General features: G+C 39.9%; 2 protein-coding genes across 10 annotated transcripts; one reads left to right on the top strand and one right to left on the bottom strand.

Annotated features, from left to right (window-relative positions):
• Nucleotides 1-1,029: 1,029 nt before the first annotated feature.
• On the bottom strand, nt 1,030-9,251 carry PAK1IP1 (PAK1 interacting protein 1; the record flags this gene model as incomplete). Of its 4 annotated transcripts, none has more annotated exons than XM_082753074.1 (10): nt 1,030-1,549; nt 2,303-2,429; nt 4,056-4,155; nt 5,520-5,617; nt 5,707-5,852; nt 6,316-6,368; nt 7,014-7,088; nt 7,184-7,304; nt 8,223-8,385; nt 9,118-9,251. In XM_082753074.1, the coding sequence occupies 10 exons, from the start codon at nt 9,196-9,198 to the stop codon at nt 1,392-1,394; spliced, it is 1,122 nt and encodes a 373-aa protein (XP_082609200.1). In that variant the 3' UTR covers nt 1,030-1,391. The 4 variants fall into 4 exon arrangements, with proteins under 4 accessions (XP_082609200.1, XP_082609199.1, XP_082609202.1 ...); XM_082753073.1 differs by lacking the exon at nt 9,118-9,251 and adding an exon at nt 8,779-9,018; XM_082753076.1 differs by lacking the exon at nt 9,118-9,251 and adding an exon at nt 8,877-8,962.
• Nucleotides 8,897-22,149, top strand: LOC309874669 (tRNA selenocysteine 1-associated protein 1-like). Of its 6 annotated transcripts, none has more exons than XM_082753079.1 (11): nt 8,897-9,036; nt 9,999-10,175; nt 11,582-11,666; nt 12,651-12,727; nt 12,822-12,952; nt 13,503-13,634; nt 14,535-14,654; nt 16,836-17,031; nt 17,564-17,609; nt 18,414-18,582; nt 21,826-22,148. In XM_082753079.1, exons 4-10 carry the CDS (start codon nt 12,698-12,700, stop codon nt 18,548-18,550), a joined length of 792 nt encoding a protein of 263 aa, XP_082609205.1. In that variant the 5' UTR covers nt 8,897-9,036; nt 9,999-10,175; nt 11,582-11,666; nt 12,651-12,697; the 3' UTR covers nt 18,551-18,582; nt 21,826-22,148. The 6 variants fall into 6 exon arrangements, with proteins under 6 accessions (XP_082609205.1, XP_082609206.1, XP_082609209.1 ...); XM_082753080.1 differs by lacking the exon at nt 8,897-9,036 and adding an exon at nt 9,358-9,471; XM_082753078.1 differs by lacking the exon at nt 8,897-9,036 and having other exon boundaries at nt 9,642-10,175.
• The last annotated feature ends 98 nt before the right edge of the window (nt 22,150-22,247 follow it).

Below are 22,247 nucleotides of genomic sequence, written 5' to 3'. Positions count from 1 at the left end.
CAGACATACGATAAACACTCTAGAACAGGTATCTGGAAACAATTAACGAAGTATAAACATAATTGAGAGAAAAGTAAGTCTATACTTACTTACAGGACCCTAGTTAACAGTTAAAAATCTGATTAGGTACCTTTCCTGACGTGTACACAAACCATTTCTAATGGTTCGTTCTTCTTCCTGATTTTCTCTTACCTTTTCTCTAGCTACATGAATAATGAAGAGCATACTGTTATTAAAGGGAATCCGGATAAAGTCTAATTCCAACTACCTTTTGAAAATAGAAGAAATCATGACTACTCCAGCAATACAGAAAACAACATTAAAATACTTTAATTTAAAAGAAATAGATAATTTTTCGTACAGCTATCTGACCTTGTCCTGCTCAACTTTGTTTTTGCCACTCTGTATTTGTAATAAGACTTACGACTAAATCCTGTTCCCGCCAACTGAGAAGGTCAGGAATTCACCTTTTAACTACAAAACAGATGGCTGACATTTTATCAGAGGACAAACATTTCAAGTGTTAATCTTTTTTTTTTTTTTTTTTTTTTTTTTCAACATGGCTCAGATCAAGGACTTGAAAAAGTATGGGAACAGAGAAGAGAAGGTGAAACCCTACTGACATAAACACTTCCATCTGAACGTATGTAACGTATTCTGACCAAAAGATTTCAATGATGTGAGCCCATAAATCAACTCCTGGGAAAAAAAATGGACCTAGACTGTATGTCAGGGTGTGAGGACTTCAAAAATAATTAAATGCATGGAGTATACAGTAAAAAAAAAAACAAACATTCTTCTTATAAACACTATGTAAAACTCCATGTTGAGAACTAAAAATATTTTTTTGTGAATATATGATTGGAAAGTTGAAAGTCATTTTAAATTATTTAAATTAAGTATTTTAATTTATTTAAAGCAATTTTAAAGTATTTAAATCATTTTTAATGTTTCTTTTTACAGTAAGAGAATGCATGACAAAGGCAGATCCTATTCTGAGTGAATTTCAGTAAATTTCTGACACAAAAATGAAAAACCGTAGGTATCTTTAATATGCATTTAGCTGAGACATAAATGTACATGAGACAGGTTTAGCTATTTTTATCATTTTAGCTGGCTATTTCAAAGTCAGTTAAAAAGTGTATGCTGTTGTAAACATAAAAATATAAATATTACACACTATGAATTTATTTTTGCATCATTCTTTTAGGAAAAGTTGCCATCTCTTTTACTACCTTCACGAATGGTCAATTTATCTGGGTAAAAAAAAGTAATTACTTTTAACAATCATATCAGTTCAGAGGTATTTGTCCTGCCAGGGGTTTACATCCTTGTAAAAACTACAGCAACACCAGCGTTTACTTCTTAATCAGGAGATAAAGTAGTTGCCTTCACTGTGAGATGTGTTTCTTTTTCTTCTTTTGCACTGGGGTTTCCAATTTTCGCTTCTTTGGAGTAACTTTTCTATCCGTTTTCACCATTTTATCACTTTTATCTGTCCGACAAACTTTCTTTTTCCTGACTACTGATGATTTCTCATCTTCATTTGCTGAAAAAAAAAAAAGGCAAGAAATTATTCACTCTGGTATTTGTTTCCACTTTGTAGTCTAAAATGGCACAGAGACTTTTTGTATCTCCCAATAAAAACAGGGGACTATAAATAATATTTTATTTACAGTGGAGCATGCAGTTTATACTACTTTGGATTGTGATATTAAAATATCTAAAGATCAAGTATGTAAATAAATTACTATACAGGAAAACAACAACAGCAAACAAACAAACAACCACGAACTAGCCAAACAAAGGCCAGACTTCCTAAGTTGGCCAACTGCTTTGGCAGTTTTGTTCATAGGAACAGCAGACACACATTTCTATCAAACATTATTCTTTTCTTATCTGTCTCAAAAGTTTCAGTGTCTTCCTCTGTATGTTATTGCAACAAGGAGAAACAAAACTTTCATATAATAGAAGTGAAAAGAGGCTTATGTCCTCTATATATCATGTCACAATATATCGTGTAATAAGTTTCAACATACAGAAGAACTGTTGCCCTCAGTCTCATACCATCACTCAGTCCCTGTGTCTGTCTTCTTACACTAGTTTCCATAGTTGTGGCATTATGTGCAGGCTTGAGACACTATCAGATGGGAATGAGTATCTCTGTATGACTTGGCAATGTCATATCCCCAATTCTTCAAGCTGCCAAAACTTTTTCCAAGGTATACAGCAAAAACCTCCTGCTTACTATCTTTTATTTCACAGTCGTATTAACAGCTGAAAACACAGACAATTCTTTTACCTTGAGATGATGTTGCTGTCTTATCACAATTTTCCTTCAATTCTAAACCTTGGTCAAGCCATACTGCAAGACATGTCAGCCTAGCTTTGGTGTTGACTTCACACAGTAAAGATGGTGCATTTTTAATCTAAAGATAATACGTGAAAAATGTTAATTAAACATTACTTCATTTCTGTTTAAATTTATTGCAGTATTTAAACTGAGAAAGTATTTTACTGCCCAACTTCTTTTCTGGGCAATGTTAAGACGCTTAACAACATTTAGAACCAGAGGCTGTCTACAGGTTAATGGTCACACTGTTGCAGTCCTGTTCCTGGTACCATTGCTCAGTGCTGGTTTTATAAAAAACTCCCAGCAGCTTTAAGAGCGTATCTTGATAAGCAAGGTCACTGGGCTTCAGGCATGTAGAGGTGGTTAAACATGATAAATAAGTAGATGAGTCACAGGCCCACTAAAAATATACATATACATATATATATATATATATATATATATATATATATATAAAATAGTTAATGGTTTCAGAAGTTTCTCCACAGTAACAGGTGGTTTTAGTACAGTTAAAATAATCTGAATTAAGTTATTGGATCAGGTTCCTTTTCTACCTCACAATAACATGCCTGCTGATTAAACATAATCCCTTTGTAGTGTGGTGTGTTTCAAACAGCTTAACTGTACCCATATCAGTCAGCTCTGGGAATGGCTGAGCAAATATCCTATTACAGGTATCAGGGATAAAGCAAACACATATGCAGTATAGCAGCATCAAACTATTAGAAACTATTTGTAGTAGGATATTCTACCTCACAGAGCTGGGCATAGCAGCCCACAGAGTTACACAAGGTTTTACAAAATTTTGCCTACACAGTAAAAAGAAAAAAATTATACATTTGGTCAAAGTAAAGACAATGTTACAGAGAAAGTTAAAGAGTTCCTTGATCACTATTTCAATCATGTACAAGCGGAACTGAGGTTTCAGATGAAGGGAAAAGAGGGATTTTCACTATTCAACTTAAAAGTATAAAAATCATCAAGAGGGCTGAAGTTAAAAACAGGCAAATTCAGACTTGAAATACAGAGTTATATATTTGAACTGTTTAAGATACTCATAGTGGAATATATTAGATCCCTTGTTATTAGGCATTACATTTTTTAAAATCTAATTCTGACTTTGAAAGCAAAACAATAAACATGGGAAACTTTGAAGATAAAGCACAATTCCTGGCGGTGCTCAGAACTGTTTGCACATACAGCAAGTAGAAGTACCTAGTATATTAACGCATTTGAGTTTTTCAGCAGGACAACTTTTTGCCTTACATGAACTATCACCACCCTCAAACCATAGATTTTATTTTTTTAAAAAGATTAGCAACAGTCACCAGCACTACAAAAGTTCACAGCGGTCCTTAGAGCATATGTAACCGTTTAGAGAGTTTGGCCAGCTACCTCTGAAGAAAAGCATGATTTCATGTAAAGAGAAGAGCTTCCCACTATCATCTGATTTTACAGCTTGTAAAGGTAAATATACAAACATAAAAGGTAAATATACAAATATACAAAAATATACTACTGCTTAAAAAAAGTGTAGACATATACATCTGTACTGAACATGTAAGAAAAAAAGATTAAAACATCCAGATTAACAAATAAAATTCCACCAGTGATTTAAAATTGATCATTATAACAGAACAGTCTGCAATTTTGATTGTCTGGTGTTTTTCCATAAATGCACCAAGCAGTTTAATAGACCAACCTTATTAAGATCCAGATTCCAGACTTTAATGTAACCATCACTGGATGCAGTAACAATAAGATGTTGTCCTTCCCTTTCAAAGCTATAGATATCTTTTATTCTGTGAAGAAAATTTAATACTCGGTTACTTTATAACATGACAGTTCGCTTCAGACCAGTAAATTGACAGCAGCTGAAGATGAACAGGCAACAGTGTAAAATCAATTTGAACACAGGAGCTTCAAAAGGTAATCTGTTTTGAGTGCTGTCACTTACAGTAGGAATACATGCCTTTATTAGGCAGGTAGGATTCAATTCAGAACACCTTAGTATTCTTAAGCACACACTATTAACCACATCAGTGATATTACGGCTCATGCTTTTGTATTTTGATGAGCTCAAATCAGCACTTGGATGAATGTTTGGTACCTGACAACAACAGAGAACATGTGATTACCCTTCTATTGTCTGGATTTCACACAGAGAAAAATTATACATATGTATATATATAAAAAGACATGATCCATATAGATACATAAACATATTACATATATATATAACAGGCATTTGATATAAACCCAAATAATTTAGCAGAACCTTTTCTGTTTTGGTGTACTACCTACCAGCTTTCCACTGCAAAGCTTTGTTACACCAGGACAACCAGCCCATGGCTTTAGAGACACCAGTGGCCTCTGAGCAGCTCCACACCAGCCAGATGTGGGGGCTCAGTTTCAGATATTGCTACAGGGATGAGCCTGCTGGGTAATTCAGGCCCAGAACTCCCAAAGGGACAACGGTAACAAGGACTGACCAAGATAAGACAGGAGGACATCACCAGATGTCTTATTACCAGATTTGCCTGTCTGGTATAGTCCAGTTTTGCAGTGGAAACCCTGTAGAGCCATTTTCATCTCCTGCCTATGAAGCACTACAGAAGCCCATGGTCCCATGAAGATTTTGTTAGTATAAGTTGTAGAGGTATATCAGTTCAGATAAAAGAGAGCTTTGGGGAGAGAAACAGGGAAAAAATCTTCCTCCTTAAAAAAACATAGAGCCATACCAGTACATTTGGATTTTCTATTTAAGACACAAATTTAGATATGATCTACACTGATCTTATATTTAAGATCTAAATATTTCATATGCATACGGCACTTAGATTGCAAGTTTAGAACTGTAATATTCCTAATTCTACACCCAGTGGTTTTTGTAATGTGTGTGGAAAACCCAGCATTTGTGCTTATACCAAAAGCAAACAAATCTGTCCTGAATTTGGAATTTAGCACATAAGTAAATTTGCTTTTGATAAGGAAACAAAAGCAATAGTAAAATATGCTGAACACTGCAAGTCATGGAAAGTAGTATACTGAGTACTCAGTTTTCCCATAAATATTTAAGTAGGGAATAAATATAAAATATAAATATAAAATAAATACAAACATTTATAGTACAAGTATAAATATTTATAATATAAATATAAAGTACCTGTTTTCATGAGCTTTAAATTCACACAAACATTTTTGGGAGTCACAGCTGTAGAACCTTACAGTTTCATCATCTCCGGCTACGGCAAGAATAGAATCCTTGGAAAGGGAAAAATGAAATGCGAGTGTGATTAAATGCATGTGTTTCAGTGCTGTTAACTCTCAGCACCTTTCCCTTTTGTACTTACTGTAATAAATCTAAGCGAAGAAATTCTCTTCTCTGTTGTGATAGTGCCAGTGATTGAAGCTGTGTCCAGTCTGTAGATGTCCACTTTATTTGATATCACAGTCACATACCTCTCTCCATCAGGGGACCATTTAATTATGTGGGCATCTGTACACAGAGGAACGTTTTTATACACATGTACACCCTTTTTTGCATTCTATATTGCATGAGAATCTAACAGTTAAAGTCTTTATAAGCACTAGACACTGCTTTCTAGGTAAACCTGAGAAAAACACAGAAAAAGATCAAGTAACACAGAATAAACAAATAAAACTATGCTCTTAAATATTCATTTTTGATTAGCAGGAAAAAAAAAAATGCCTTTTTCTAAATGTCCTGACATTAAACTTCAGGGGAAAAAAAAAGGATGTTTACTGTAGTATCACTATGTTTTCCTTCTGGTAAGTAACTATAAATAAATATTACTAAGGACATGGGCTTGACAGCATGTGTGAAAAAGACATTGTAAAAGTAGTGTGCAATTAACTGACTTGTTGATTAACAAAAACTGGTTTTCTTTACACAAAAAAAAAATATGTTTTTTGGGGAGGGTTTAGACTGATAAACTTACTTTGCTTCAGGTTTTTGATAAAGGCTGGTCGTCCTTCTACAAGATTCCAAGTTCTGAAAAACAATAGATAATGCACATTCCGTTTAAAAACAGCATAGCGAAACTCAAGTCCTATCTGCTGACATGATGCATCTGAAGGAAGCTTTTAAGCATCTCTGTGCATTTCACTGCCTTCCTTAATGCAGGAGAAATTGATGACTTGATATACTGCTTGCACACTATATGTTTGAATTTCTGCTATTTATTTTATAAACTGCTGCTTGCAATGCTGGGCCCAAAAGGAACCCAAATACCAACTTGTCCTGGTAATGTAGCATCTTATATGCTTAAATCACACACATACAGCAACATGTACACACTGCAAGTTAAAAACTACTTTTCTCACGCTTAACAAAACCTGACAGCTTTCAGAAGTTTAAATAATTTGTGTTCCAAAATGCAAATGCATTCATACATCTACAGGTGACTATTAGGAGTAAGAGCACAGCAAGAAGCTAGGATCAGCAGAGACCTTTTTAAAAAGATTTTACAATATTGCTGGTACTTAAAACTTAGAAAGACAAACCAATGATCTCATGTTAAAATACACTTTATCAGTGCTGCACAGTTTAGTCACAACATGGAATTGTTGTTTTTAACATAACTTACAGAGTTACTGAACTACAATTCTCAGCATTTCTTCATCAGTTTCAACTCACCTTAATGTTTTATCTGTTCCTACTGACAAAGCTAGTTTCCCAGAAGGATGAATAGAAATAGATGTCACATGCCCTCTAATAAAAACAAAACAATGTATTAGCCATATGTATTATTCACAAGGAAAATAAACAGGAAAACTCATGTGAACATGCAGATTTAAGAAACTCACTTATGTGCCTTAATGGATTTCAGGCACTCCCATCTCTTTGTGTTCCAGATACAAATTAGTCCATCTTCAGCTCCGCTCAGTAGATGTGAAGTACCATAGAACTCCAGACATGTTATTGTGCCTACAAATCCAAACCAGGGCTATCAGCAGAGTTGTACGTACTGAACAGTTACCACACAGGGAGAACGTATTAGTTAACAGAGATGCTTCTAACATCAAAACATGCCAGCTAGTACCCTACTCTTGGGAAAAGCCAAATTCCCCAGTATTTCTTCACAAAACCAAACTGCCTGGTTCATTCTCTGTTGAGAAATATTGAGAAATAGCAGTTCTCAACCACTGTGGTGCAGGTGATGCATGGCCTCTATCCCTGATACGCAATGTTTTTACATCAAATCCCTGCTTGTGACACACAGCTGAATTTACAGGTACCATGTTCAGTCTAGTTCCACGTCCTTCCTGGTTATCAGGATAAAAAGGACAATCAGGATTGAGCCCCATATGACCCAAACATGTTGAGTTGGACTAGCATTAACTGCTGTTTTTACAGCAGTAATTTAGCAGGCTCACAAAGTAGGCAATGTCCAAGGTTAGCTCTTCTGGCAGCAGCAGCCTGCTCTTACAGACAAACTGTTTCCTTTGGGTGGCTGATGTGTGTCTGTGACAGGACAAGGACACTGAGAAAGATGGTTGTTGGGAACAGGCATGCTCTAGATAAACTGTCCTTGTAGAACAAAAATCACTCATGAGGCATTTGTTGGCCATAACTTCTGAAGCAGTTAAAACTAAAAATAATAGCAAGAAGCAGCTGTATTTGTGGGCTGATGCCCAGAAAAACTTGTGGATTTTTACGCTCAAAAGTTTTTCTTGCTTGTATAATCAGGCCATCACAGCTACAATACCATCACTATTAAAGCCTGAAGTCTTATTAAAAGCGTGGCAATTTAAAATTTCTTCAGAGATGATGTTCATTACCAGCTGTATGTTTCAGCTATGAACTTCCATCCTTAAGGCTCACTGTGAAGAAAAGCCCCCTTACCATTGTGCTGCAGCAGTGCCCCATGCTCTACCTTCTTCTTCATGTCATAGATCTGGATCGTCTCATCCCTGCTCCCAGTGACCACGTATCTGTTATTCACGGCTACCGCCGACAACGAGGCAGTGTGGGCATGGTGTGTAAAATCGGGGACAACTGTCCAGGGCTGTAAAGGAAACAGAAAGCAAAGGGGTCTTTCTGAAGATCGCTGGCTTCATCGCTTCAAGATTGTCAAACGGTAAGGTTTAAAAAATAAAGAAAGAAAAAAAAGGAGAACCTGAAAAAGTGTAAGTGCAAAATGTGAAGAATTTATACTGATGCACCAGGTTTAGTGGGATCCTGTTAACATGCTTGTGAGATAACTGGGAGTGATTGAGGTGTCTGCGCCACCCCTTGCGCGCAGCGTTGGGTTTGGATGAAGCAGCGTGTGCACAACAACCTGTGCGAAGACAAACCTGGCTCCGAGGGGGGCAGATCGCCCCTCCTGCACCACCACACGCTCCTCACACACCTCCCACCCCGCGCCGGCCCTCAGGGCCCCCCGCTGCACCCATTTTACCTCAGCTCCGCGCTGAGAACCCCGCGGGGGGGGCAGCAGCGGGCAGAGCAGCCCCACACACACCCCATACCTCACCCTATACCTCACCCCACACACACCCCACAACCCCGGGGACCCCTCGGCCAAGCACCGAGGCGGCAGCGCCCTGGGGCCGCTCCCCCAGCCGGGGGCCGAGCCTGCCGCCGCGGGCAGCCGCCCGCCCCGCCTCCGCGGCCATTTAAGAGCCCCCCCCGGAGCCATCGCGGCGGCCGGAGCACGGTGAGTAGCGGGGCGGGTAATGGCGGCCGCGCTCCTCGTCCCCTTCTTTCCTCGCTTCCCTCTCCTCCTCGCCGCTGTTACCTCGTCGGGCAGCGCGGCGAAGCCGAGCAGCACCTGCTCGTAGCAGCCCGCCACCACCTCCACCGCCGGCCCCGCCGCCATTTCGGGGCCCTGCCGCCCTCGCCGCCCGCCTGTCCCCGCCGCTGCCCGCGCGGCTGGCGGCCGGCGGCGCCTGTCCTGAGGAGATGGCGGCCGCCGGGGCCCGCTGGTGGCCGGCCGGGGGCGAGGCGAGGCGAGGCGGCCGGGGGAGTGAAGAAAAAGGGGAAAGAAGGCGGCGGGTGCAGGCTCGGCGCCGGGCAGCCCGGCGGGGAGGTCCTGGCGGGGCGGAAGCGGGCTGGGGGGCCGCTCCCGGTGGCGACGCGGAGGGCGAGAGGCGTTAGTAGCGGGGAGGGGAGCGGGCAGGGGGCGACAAAACGGGTACGGGGCTGTGGGGGCGGCTTCTGCCTCCCCACAGCGCCGGGACGGGCCCCCGGTGCGGGGGGGGGGGGGGCGGTGTGTGTGTGTGGGAATAAGGCAGCCTCCAGCCCCGCAGGCCGCCTCCCGCAGCCCTGCTTCATTATATTTTATTATATTTTATTTTATTTTATCGTTTCGGGTGTGTTTTGTGGCTGTTAGCACAGCAATCGGTGGGAGCGCGGGTGGAGCTGGGCCGGGCGGGGCGGCCGGGGAAATGCGTCACGGCCCGGCCCGGCCCGGCGCCGCCATCCCGCTGCCCGCAGCAGCAGCGCGGGGACGGGTTCGCTGTGTAAGCCAGCCAAAAATAATGCGAGAGTTGTCGAGGCTGGAGGTGCCCCGCTGTGCTTGAAGCTGGCTGCAGCCATAGCCTGGGTAGAGGTGTATATGGGAAGCGTTACGTGCCTACCCGCTGTCTCAACCGCTTTGCAAATGTTTTTGGCTTCCAGGGAGAAGGAGCAGCGACCAGGATCGGACGGGGAGGAGGACGGAAGCAGCTCGGCCTCAAGCTCCGTGGGAGCTGTGCTCGCGAAGCTGTTGCGTCAGATGCCCTCTGATAGCTTTTGGCAATAAAAGTGCTTCGTAGGGTGTGGAGTCTCCTGCTGGATCCGCACTGAGAAAGAGCGGTAAGTTTTCTAGCAAAAAGTAAAAAAAATTATGCAGTGGTGAAGCCAAAAATTCTTAAATACTGGTGTTTCCAGTATTTAACACATCAAGGTCCCTTTTTAATAAAAGTAAGGTTGGAATTAAAGTAACATTCTCATGGGGCCATTTTTATTAATAATGGCCTCTTTAACTGGAAAAACAAAAAGTTAATTCTTTGTGAGTACAGTTAGTCAACAACCTCTTGCTAAACCCAGCCTTTACTGGTACATGCCTGTATTTAAGGGCTTGTTTTTGACAGCTTTCTTGGATACAGAATGGAAATGGAGATGAAGCGCATGGTTATCCCTGCATAGCATTACACAGGATATTCTTATATGGCTGTCCTATGTTGGATTAGCATAATCAGTTCTCAGAAGTAGTGTTCTGAAGTGTTCACTTGTGTGAGCAAGCCTTTAAGGCATTACAAACACTCTAATTATTTTGTGCATGTGGATTTGGCCAGCCAGTTCGTGCAATGTTATATAATTTGTTGCATGGTAATGGGAATTAGTATTTCAGCAGTCAAGTATCTACACAGAAGAGAAATATTGGATGTGTGGGAGGGAAAAAAAAAAGCAGTGGTGAATGAACAATTGTGTGCAAGGCAATACAAAATATTCTGTAAATGCAAATGCTTTCTTTGGTGGTTTGTATCGGATGAATGACTGTGAAAGAGCTTAAAGAAAGGGTATCAGTCAGTGAAGAAGTATGTACACCTCTTCAGTGAAATGTATAGGATTTTAGTAATTGTGGTTAAGTTGCTTTGTGACTTACTCACTGAGGGTGAGTGAAATGTGCATGTGGAAGAGGTGGAAGACAAGAAGATGCACCTAAGGAAAGGTGCAGAGAAGGGTCATACTTATCTGTGGTGTACCCTGCTTTGTCTCTTACATCTCTGCTCCTTTAGCAGGTAGGAAGTACAACTGCTTGTTTTCAGCTGTGTAACTGGTACCACAAGCAGATACAACTTCTAATTTGTCTCTAAGTGTGTGGGGGGGGACTTGAGGAGTTGTAGAAAACATTAAAGCTTATATCTTTGCCTTGTTTTTAATTACTTCAGAACATGGAACTAATAAATCATAATATTGCATGTTCTTTTAGAAATAAGGATAAGGTGTAGGTCACTTAAAAGCTCACAATTTCTTAGTGTCTTGGACAACGCGAAAACTTTGTGGACTACTACAGTTTAAGAAAATGAAGAAGACTTCTAATCGTAGTCCCCTTGGCTATATATCCTTCTTGTCATTGCTAAAACAATTGAGATGCATCATAAATTAAATTCCCGAGTTGTGAATTAATAATATTAAAAACGTTGGACAGGGTGAGCATCTATGAAACTGACCTCAAAATTAAGATTATTCTTGCCCCTCCCTCACATTTTTTCTAGCTGACGGACTGCAATAAACTGAGCGTTTGCAGCTGCGTTCCTTGAGAAAGACAGAAGACAGATTCTTTCAACCATGGCAAACCAGGTAAGATCCTGTGGTGAGAAATTCAGGTTTGTAGTGTCTAAATGGATCCCAGAACCATACTCAGAATTCCTAGTAAATGTAAAGCTGAAATAGCTGGCTCACTCTGAGTTGGGTGTTCTAGTCCTATGATTTCCTCTGGTAATTTGGTAATTGGTGGTTGTCCTCTGGATGCTTGATCATAACAACCAAAGCAGGTTGGGGGCAAAACATTAAACTTTGCAGTTCGGATTATTTGAGCATGAGTTCTTCTGAAGGATCTTGTGAGTAACACTCTCTATGTAAGTTATGTAGAGGTGTTCTAGAGGAAGAACACTAAAGCCTGCGTAAGTAAAAGCTACTGAAAAACGCCAATCATATTTTTGGAAATCCTTGTTCTTCAGAATACTAAATGAGGGAGGCAACCTGTGTTATTACGGCTGTTTCTCTCCTGTTTTCTGTAGTTATCACGCTTCCTTTTTAACTGTGGCTTTTTGGGTGTTTTTTTTTTTTTTGGAGGCACTTTTTTTTTTTATGCCTCTTAGTTCCTGGCCTTGCATCTGGGTTTTGAGTTTTCCCCTCAGCCAAGTTAGTGCCTGTTCCTGGTCTGCTTTCTCCTTGCGTTCCATTAATGGGCCTCCTGTCGTCATTCCTGGCCTGAGAGTGACTGGCAGCTAGGTAGTGAGGAGAGGCATCTCACATAAGAAAGAAGAATTCCTAGAAAGGGGAGACAGGGACAGATGAGATTTCTTCTGAGCAGGAGTGATGATTTCCTGCCTCTTCATCACTCACTGTGCTACTGAAGACTTTTTTTTTTTTTGAGAGTCCAAGAGCTCAAACGGAGCACAATCCAGTCCTAAGCTAATTAACACATAGGATTGACCAGCATCGAAGGGCTAACTGCTTTTTTCCGAATTCCAAGAGGAAGCTGTCAATCCTTTAGCCAGCTTGACAAGTCAGGGGAATATGGCTGTTCATACAATCCTTTGGCTCTGTTATTTTTGCCAGGCGTTTTCCCCAGAGGCTGCTTTCCCTCATGGGAGGCGGAGGGAGAAATGGGACCCCAGGCTTCTTTCAAGGGCAAGGTGAATATGGGGAAATCACCTGTGGTGATGGGGAGTGGGAGGGAGGAATGTAAATGAGGCTAAATACTATAGAGGTGTTTTTTTATCCCAACAGGACTTGCTTGGGAAAAAACGAGAATGCCTCCAGGCCTACAGCTGGTGGAGAACACCACAGAAAAAACGAAAGAAAAAGAACAAAATAAAACCAGGAAGAATAGAGTTTGTTAGTAGTAGTAGTTCAGCCAGGTAAAAACCTTTTGAAATGAGAAACTCTGCCTTACCTGTTTGAATTGATAGCGAATGCCATCACTCACTTTTAAAATTCCAAAATGGCTGGTGTGTTTGCATAGATGCTAAATGTTGCATTGGCAATACGTGTCTATAAATAATGGTTTACTTGTAGTTGCTCTCTCCCATGGTCACTGGGAAACAGTAGCAAACTAGTCATAGCTCATTTGAATCATGGCTGTGGTTTAAGTTAATCATTTTTCTTGGTATTTTTATGCTTCTTTCTTGTTCAGACAATAAACTATGCTTCTTTTTGAAACAAACTGTTGCAAGTTGTCAGAAAATGGGTCCTTGTTGCTGAAACAGTAAAATAGACCCAGAGTAATGGAAAACTTTAGATTAGATTGGTGGCATTGCAATTTTCTATGCAACTCAGTAGAGTTCTGTACTTAGTACTCCTTACAGATTTGTCTCTTTTTTTGTCTGATGATAACTAACTGTTAATGTAATGGGAATCAGCTATCTTAGTCTTGAACTTTAAAATTGTTCTCTCTCTCTCTTTTTAAAGACCAGACTATTCAATATTTGTTGGGGAGCTTACTCCAGAAGTGGATGATTTCCAGCTCTATGACTATTTCCTAAAGAGGTATCCCTCATGTATTGACTGCAAAATAGCAACAGACCTGCTGGGATATTCCAGGTAATTCCAGTGCAAATTTGTAACATTATCAGTGTGTTCGCTTTTATAAGCGATATGTAAGAGCTTGCGTCGGAGCTGTTCCAGTGCTTTTTTTCTGGGTCAGGAAGAGTGAGATTAGTCTTTAGCATTGCTTTTCTTAATAGCACAGATCCTTGAGTGTTTTTAAGAGCTTTCCGGTTAGTTCAAGCAGTTACTGTGATAAGCTTCAACTTAACCATATGCATATCTACATGGGGGGAAAAAAAAGAACTAGAAGCTGTGGGAGAAGGAAGAGCTGTGCACTGAAATCAGCGCTGCCGTGTGTCTACTTATTCATCTGCAATACTGAAGACAAAATAATTCCTACTTTGTTTGGGGAAAAACGTAAGCCCTGGCAAATCTTAGGGGGTTGGGTGATGGAACCTAATGTTAGTAGTAAATAAAGTCTAGCAGAAACTACTGGCCATGCAGTGAGTCAAGCAGGAATGAGCGAGTTTGCTGTTCAGACAATGCTGCCTGTAATAGACTAATTCAAGAAACTTTTGAGAAAGCAGATAAAAAAGAATGCTAGTGTTATGCAGTGGTAGGAGTGGGTTAATGCTAACTGATTAACTGCTGTATATGCAGAAATATGGAATCTGATTACTTACGCAGATAGCACTTACAATGTATTGTTTTGCTGGCTCTTAGCGAGTTGCATCTTAATGCTATCAAGGAACAAGCTTTTTGCTTCTGGCCCAAGTTTTTTAATTTGGTGAAAGCCTTTTCTGTGCGTGTGCACATGCCGGAGAGGTTGCTTAAGTAATGGAAGCTATAGTAGCTGCTATCTTCTGTTTTTTTGTAGAAGACAGAATTTGAATTCATTAGTCTTGTAACTGTTATGCATACTAGAATTTGTTTTCTCCCTTTTGAAAATTGTAGAGGGTATGCCTATGTCAGATTTGGTGAGCAAGGTGATCAGATGAGGGCACTGCAAGACTGCCAGAATGCACCAGGTCTGGGGGGAAAACGAATCCGGCTGAGCATAGGAATTTCTAAAAGGTAACCAATGAGTTGTGCATTGATACAGTTATTCTAAATAATCAGATTCTTGTAGCTCTGCCTTTGTAAAGTCTGTGGCCCTTGCTGTAATGGCTGTACACAGGATGCAGTCTACAAAACCAAAAATGCAGAAGTACTATGTTTTGACTCCCTGGATTCATCAACCTGTTTCAGGATGGCTGGGGGAATCCACCTCTTATGTCTAGCCAGACAGTGTAACTTGGGCTTAGCTGCCATTGTAACCAGCCTTGTTTCTCAACAGTAGCAAAGCTGAATGCATTCGTAAATATTTTCAGGTTTGGGCCTATATGAAGTAGAAGGGACAAGAACTGGTTTTATACGCTAGGGAGTTCTTGTTCTTAGACCTTTCCCTCTAGTTTGAGAAGAGCACAGAACTAGTTTCACAGTGGGCTGACAGGAAAGAAGTGAGGGAAAATCTGGGAATGCAGGGAGAAAGCCAAAGGAGTTTATTACTAGAACAGGTTTAGAATACTATTCTTTGCTTTTCATGAGCTTAGGGCAACGGGGAGTTTAAAGTTTAGCACTTCCTGAGAGGGTTTCTTACTCTACTGGCTCAGTTCTATCATTTATTTAGGGCAATTCAGGTCTCTGAATAGTTAAAGAATTGATACCAAATTTGATGAACTTTGATTCAGGATACTGACAAAACAGGACTTCATATAAACAATTCCAATATGTTCATGAGGTTAGCTTGTGTGTTCTGTTAAACAGTAAAAAAAAATAACACTTCTGTTTCTGTTTACCTAGCATAATTCTGCAAATGTTGCCTCCTGCTTTAGAATAGAAATGCTCTTCTCCAAGAGAGCACTGTCCAAAATTTCTTTGCCAAATTTTTTTATTAAATTAATATTTTTATTTTGAAAACAAGAATAAGCCACAAACATGTTTTCTCGCTTTGGCTATCCAGATGAATGTCAACAGTATTTTCAGATTTTCCTTCCCTGCAGAGCTGTATGTAGGAAGAGTGCAGTTGGAAACAGAAGATGTAAGATGATATATCTTCTATTTGTTTGCTACAGTAATAAGACAATGGATTACCTCTTTATTAGAACTTGTGTAGCTTTACAGTATTGAAACAAGCGTAGGTATTAAAAGACACACCAGTAACATGTTTCTGAATGGCTGAGTACCATGCTCTCTTAGCATTGAAATATCCAGCCACTGGATTAGTTTCAGTCGTGTTTGCTTCTTTTGGAATCTGTTTCAGAATGCCTTCAGCTTGTATTCTTGACAAAAAAGCATAGAACTCACTTCTCTGCATCCCCAATTCAAGTCAGATAAATTGGGCACTGCAAACACAGAAGGTCTGCCTGTACAGAATCAGTGAAGAAAAGTCTAAACAGTGGATTTTTTGAATATGCAGCTGGGTTATCTGAATGTATTTTATGCAGTGTGTATCAGTTTTAGTACAGATAGCACTTGTCTTGGTTCTTGTCATTAGTCTGAAGCTGCCCCTGAGAAAATCTTGAAAGGGAAAGTAGTGAAAACTAATCAGCTGGCCCTTTCTTCTTAAAAACCGGTGTATTTTGTAATTCTACCACCGATGAGACTTCATACTGGACAATTTGATTATGTAGTTAAGCAAGACTGACGTCACCAGAGTGGTATGCTTGGCAGCTGTTTCATGGACTTTAAACAAACAAACAAAAAAAAAAAACAACTGAGCAGGTGGAGGTAGGCATGGCAAACTGGCAGGCAGTGTCAGATGCTTCTTTGAAATGGATAATCTGACTCCATTCACTTCTTTCTGGAAATAAGATCTAGTAATTAACCAAACAAAAGACAGAAGGGTTAAGACTGCATCTTTAAAGCAGCTGTGCTTGATAAATGTCTCTGGTCTTAATAAATCAATCTTTAGCAAACCACAGAGACTTAGCAGCAGCTTGCTTATGCCAACGCTAAAAATACTTGATATATACAGGTAACAATGTCAAGGCTCTGGAGTTAATCCATGAAAACAATTACTTCTGGTATTGGCAAAGGTGAGGATGTTTGCTTCTATATAAATGGGGTTTTGTGCTGTGACTTAAGCTGTCACTTAAGTGACTATTTAGGAAAGCTTCCTTTTAAGCTTTGAAGTATGTAAGCTGACAAATTGTTTAAGTTCAGAACTGGGTTTAGAGTTTGTTCTCTAACTGTATGCAACTTCTCATGTTTCAGACTGAAAGCAGAATTCCAGCGGTACCAGTCATACAACTATAATGATTATTACCAAGATTATCAGAACTACTACTCGCAGTGGAGTTACGATGCTTATGCTGACTACAACTACAGCTCCTATGCTCCCTATGACAGCATGCAGGCTGTTGGAGACTGCTCTTTAGGAGATGCTGTAATGGCTCCAGCTCTTTTTGAGGTAAAGATACTGCACACTTGCTATAAAGTATTTTTTGTTGCTATTTCACAGATAATAAGCGGTACAGATCTGTGTGAATCAGCAAAAAAAGAAAATCCAAAGCTGAAAACATGCTTTCTGCTTAGTGTGAAGGTTAAAATAGCAGATTCCATTCAGAGGTGTTTGTATTTAAGTGCTTAAATGTTAAATCCATAGAATTAGTGATTTATACACCATTTTTGTTCATGTATACCAAATAATGGTTTTGACAGCATAATTGTATACAATTCTGTTCCTGTTCTTCTGATTTGCTTTGCTTAATGCAAATTAAACAGTTGCTGTAAGTGGTCTTACCGTGGTCAGTTTATCAGTTGTGACCTCCAGAAGTCCCTTCTGACCTGTACTGTAATATTGGCTTTCTTTTAAAAATAAATATGAAATGCCATCTACCCTTGTAGTCGTAGGAAGAAGGAATGGGTTGAGAATACAGCACTTTGAGTCTGATGCTTTCTGAAATGAGTTATGATTAAACTTAGCCTTTTCTGTCTTCCAGGAATCTTCAGTTATGACTGAAATCAGCGATGACCTAATGACTGAAGGTAATAAGGGTTCTATCATTGTGACTTGAGTGTAGCCATACTTGTGCCTTTTAACAATACAAGACAACCTCTACTGGATGAAGAACATCTTGAAAATTCAGCTGATGCAAAGGTCAAACCTCTGTGGGGTTGATCTGCATGCAATCAGTTGGGGTTTTAGAGCTGATACAGCATACACCGAGTACATCAAGTAAAATGGGACACTGTCAGTGCTTTGCAACAAGTTTCTTGTAACTGTGCCTTCCTTCCCTTTTGAAAATGGTCTAACACAGAATTTTTGTTCTTCGTATTGATTCCACTAAGCAGATTCTATATTAGAAACTCAATAATACACAAAAGCTTTGTTCTCCACCCTGAGGTAAAAGCTTATGTTGCAGATTCCAAAAGGAGGATTCAGCTTGCTGTTACAAATTTGGTACAAAACATAATTGTGTCCTGGAAGGTTTGCAAAGTTTTTCACGTGGAGGCATTTTGTGTTAGTGTTTAGAAACTATCTTGTGTAACATCTATTAGAGTAGAAGTGAATTAAATGGCTCTTGGGAAGGTCTCATGGCCAATTATCCTTAAACATCATCTTTATTCGTCTTTCAAGATAAAGGTAATACAGTCCTAGCCTGTAGGATTCCCAAAAGTTGGAGTTGTGAGGTTTAAAATTTCAGAGGACTAAATATCTCACTAAAATAAGTAGATCTAATAGCTTATTACATATAGCTTAAAATACATTTTATTAGCCATTTCACATGAGTGTTTTTTGTGTGCATGCCTCAGATGTGATACTTGTACTTACCAGGCTTTTATTTTCAGATCCACAGCTCTACTTGGATGTTGATGAAATGAACAGACAATTTATGGAGACAAGCGAAGAACTCTATGATTCACTCATGAATTGTCACTGGCAACCTCTGGATACGGTCACTTCTGAAATCCCCTCTGCTATTTAAGTGTCTTATATAGCATGACCGTTATGACCAAGGTGCTAAAACTACATTTCTTCTACATTATTCTAGCTCATAAGTTTTAAAGCACAATGATAGGTTGGGTTTTTTTTGCTATGCTTTTGACAGTTTCTGTAATCTTTTTGTTCATCACTCTCTTCTTGGAGCATCATGAAATCATGTAAATATTCTAGAAATGTAAAGAGTTAAATGGGGTCTAAAGATAGACTTGCCTGTGTAAATAAAAATTTGTTTCTGCAAACCTGCCAGCAAGGGATTTTACTTGTACCTGTGTGCAGCACGTCCTCTTCTGGCTTATGAAACTTAACAAGGTAGTAAGGGTATTTCATCTGTCTTTATTTTCATATGGGTGTTAGGACACAAGCAAAAATCTAGTTTTCACTTGTTTTCCTAGTCGCTTAGGTAAGTGACAAGCCAAGCCCTTCAATGTGCTTGCTTAGATTGGAAGTGTGTATGGGAGACACTTACAGGCCTTGCTGTGGAAACACCTGTCTGCTCCTTCCTGCAGGCTGCTGGCTCTAACTGTACTGCTATCTGCTAGGTCAGCTGAAATTGGCTTATAAATATGGTATTTTAAGCATATGGAAGTGTAGACTTGAACTGCCATAGCTACAGACATCCCATGGAACGAGGATGAAGTCTGTTGGCACTCTGCATCAGCATTTAGCTTTCCCTTGACCTTCTTACTGTTAGACTTCTCAGCTGACTTACAGCAAAGATGTTGCTGCAACATAATACATATTCTTAACCTAACAAAAAAAAAATCTTGGAGAAAACAGCTTGCTGGCTTAAAGAAGGAAAAATAACACCAGGAACAACAAAAAAAAATCCTAGTAACAGCTCCTAAAGTTATATCCTCTGCTACTCTCTAATTTCTCTGGTCTTCCTTCATTCATGGTAATGAAGTTTATAAAGCTTTGGTAGAAGGATGACAGTATTCAAGTCAAAGGAGATGAGAGCAATGAGGAAAGCTTTGCTTTAAGCTAGAGCAGTCTTGCAAGTTGCTGCCTTTATATGCTGTTCTCATCTTGAAGGGTATAGAGTATTTTCGAGTCATAGGGACTCCATAACCCTATGAGTATTGAGAAATAGTTGCTATTTAACAGTGTATATAATAATTAACTGAGGCTGGAAACAATATTCTTCCAAGAAAAGAAAAGGAAGCAGAAATTACTGTACTTAATAGCTGTGGAAGCTGTTAAACCTAGCTGACACAGTTTTGGTACTGCCATGTGTGTTTTGGGGGCAATATAAACCATAATTACTGTGATGGCAGGTAAGGCAGGTAAGAATCAAATTCTTACGGCTTAGTGTAGTTAGTGAAAGTAGCAGTCATAAGCTGTGTACTGTTCTTGAATGTAATACAAATTCTCTTTTGTGACTCCTTAGTACTTACAGGTTACTTCTAGCTGATGAGCAGAAACAGCTTCTGTTTGCTATTAGCTGTTGGGTTTTTGCTAGGAGTATTTTCAGTCCTGAATTGAAATGACATCCCGAAACAGAAAAGGCTTTTGGAGTGTTATAGGAAACATGTTCTTCCTGGTTTTAGTGCCAGTGTACATGTAGGAAGAGACAGAAGGCAAAGAACCTCACGTAGGCGGAGGGGGTGAAGTGGCATCACAGTTTGAGCCGTTGCAGTTAGATCTTCCCAAAGCATGGAAGCAATGTGGTGGGGAATCAGGGGCTTGGTGGGTTGCTTCCTTGTGTGAGCCAGTGAGTCTTTTGAGGGGCAGATTAATAAGACATGAGTTAGAGGTGGAATAGATGAAGCAGAGAAAATCTGGGTGGGAAAAGGGTTGCTTGTATGTGTATTTGGAATTGTTTCAGGGGATTGAGCTGGGGCAGATTCAAGGTAATAGATGCAGCCTCCTTGAATTTGGATGGTAGTGCTGAAGCTTCAAAGCCTTACAAGGTTTGATGCCACTTCAATTGTAGTGCGATTTTTTTTTTTTTTTAATCTATTTTCTTCAATGTCAGCAGCAAGGCAGCTTCCAGGTGCTTGCCTGGGTGGTATGCTGCTTTGACATGGCTTGCTTTGCATCACCAAACACAGTAGTTAGGTTGCATCGAGTACTTTGTGGAAACATTGTGTTGTCAACTGAAAAGGTGTTGGCCCAGCAGAAACAATGTGAAGTATCAGTGCTGTTTTTTGGCCTTTGAGAGGTTGGTCCCTAACATGTGACTTGTAATGAGGGGCCCGCATAGATAGATGATTTCATCTAGTCTGACACTGTGGTGGTGTATGACCCAAGTCTATAAACATCAAAAAATCAGGCTGTGGCCACCCGTTCTATGCAGACTTTGCCTATTAAGGTCTCTAATGTACAGCATAGAGATGTGCACCTTCTGTTCTGGACTAGACAGTGCAGATACCAGTTTTGTAGCTCAGTGAATGAGGTTGGTTGGGCTGTTTGTTCTCCAGAGCTGAAAAATGTTGGGAGTGTATTCTCTTGCGGTCTACATAAATGAAAATGATGAGAGGAAGAGAAAGTTGATTGCAGTCTGTGTGCTGCTGTTATAAAGTAGTTCTCTGACGTCTTTTTCCCTCTCCTGAGATTTACTAGCCTATTGCCCTTTCCTGTTAGGAGTGCATACCTGGATTGGGATGGTGTGTGCAGTGCAGGCTCTTTACTGTAAGAGCACAGTGAACGCCAGACTTCTTCCTGTTCTGCCGTGTTAACCATGAATCACTGCTTCCTGAACTTGTGATTGCATCAGAACTGCTAGAATGCCTTGTAGAGTCTTTTTACTGGGTAAACTTCACAGCTGCGGTTACAACTTCCAGCCTGTATTAGCTGAACACATTGTATTAGTGCCCACCATCAGTTTGACAAAGATGGGATTGCAGTAGGAACTTGCTTTCTTCCTTCTTTTTAATTAAACAAGTCTTTGAAGCAACTCTTCTAAAACCACTATACTTCAATTCTTCAAGTTTTCTGTTTTACTTAGCTGAGATGTTTTTTTCTTCCAAGCTTGATGAAGTTTTCTACAAGAATATCCTGTAATGATTTCATTAGCTCTTTTCATTGTACCTAGCTGCAATAGAAAGTGCTCAAAAACCTGCTGTTTTCTTCAAGAATAGTAGTGGGGGTTTTCCTGTCCCTTGTCTGATAAGACTTTAGGGCAGTGGTCTGAAGGGCTACTGATCCTGTCATCAGTGAGCCAGGAGAAGGCAGGAGTCCGAAACGGGTTAAAAAAAGTACTTAAAAGGATACAAAAAGAGTAAATGGTACTTAAGCCATGCATGTTTCTTTTTGCAGGGATGCTCTGGACCAACCGCTTCTTTCTAGCGCTACCTCAAAGTAACTTGCAGATAGAACTCACAGGGAAGATTGATCAAATGGTGATGATCGCTGTCATTCTGCTGGACACGCATATACTTGCCTTTCGTTTTGGCTCATTTTTAATACCAATTAACTTCAGTGACTCACGTTATAATAGACACCGTTTGACTGCATCGGCAAATGTTTCTGAGTCATGAGTGTCATTAAAGGCCTGTCACCCTATGGAAACCCTTCTAAATAAGAAAAATGGAATTAAAATAAATAAATAAAGCAGCATTTGAACTTATGAGCAAACATAGCGTAGCTGCCTTTGACACTGATCTGGAGAAGAAAAATCACGTTACCTTAATAGGGTTGCCTTAATAGGTTTGGTGTACGTGAGGGAGGGAAGTGTTTTA

This window comes from Aythya marila (genome assembly GCF_965140915.1).
Source record: "Aythya marila genome assembly, chromosome: 2".
In the NCBI taxonomy this organism is placed as follows: domain Eukaryota; kingdom Metazoa; phylum Chordata; class Aves; order Anseriformes; family Anatidae; genus Aythya; species Aythya marila.
This window is presented reverse-complemented; position numbering and strand designations above follow the sequence as displayed.

Coding starts and splice junctions, on each gene's coding strand:
- LOC309874669 (XM_082753079.1), top strand. CDS start 12,698: ATGGGACCCCAGGCTTCTTTCAAGGGCAAG. Junction 13,635..14,534: donor GACCTGCTGGGATATTCCAG/GTAATTCCAGTG, acceptor TGAAAATTGTAG/AGGGTATGCCTATGTCAGAT. Junction 14,655..16,835: donor AGCATAGGAATTTCTAAAAG/GTAACCAATGAG, acceptor CTCATGTTTCAG/ACTGAAAGCAGAATTCCAGC.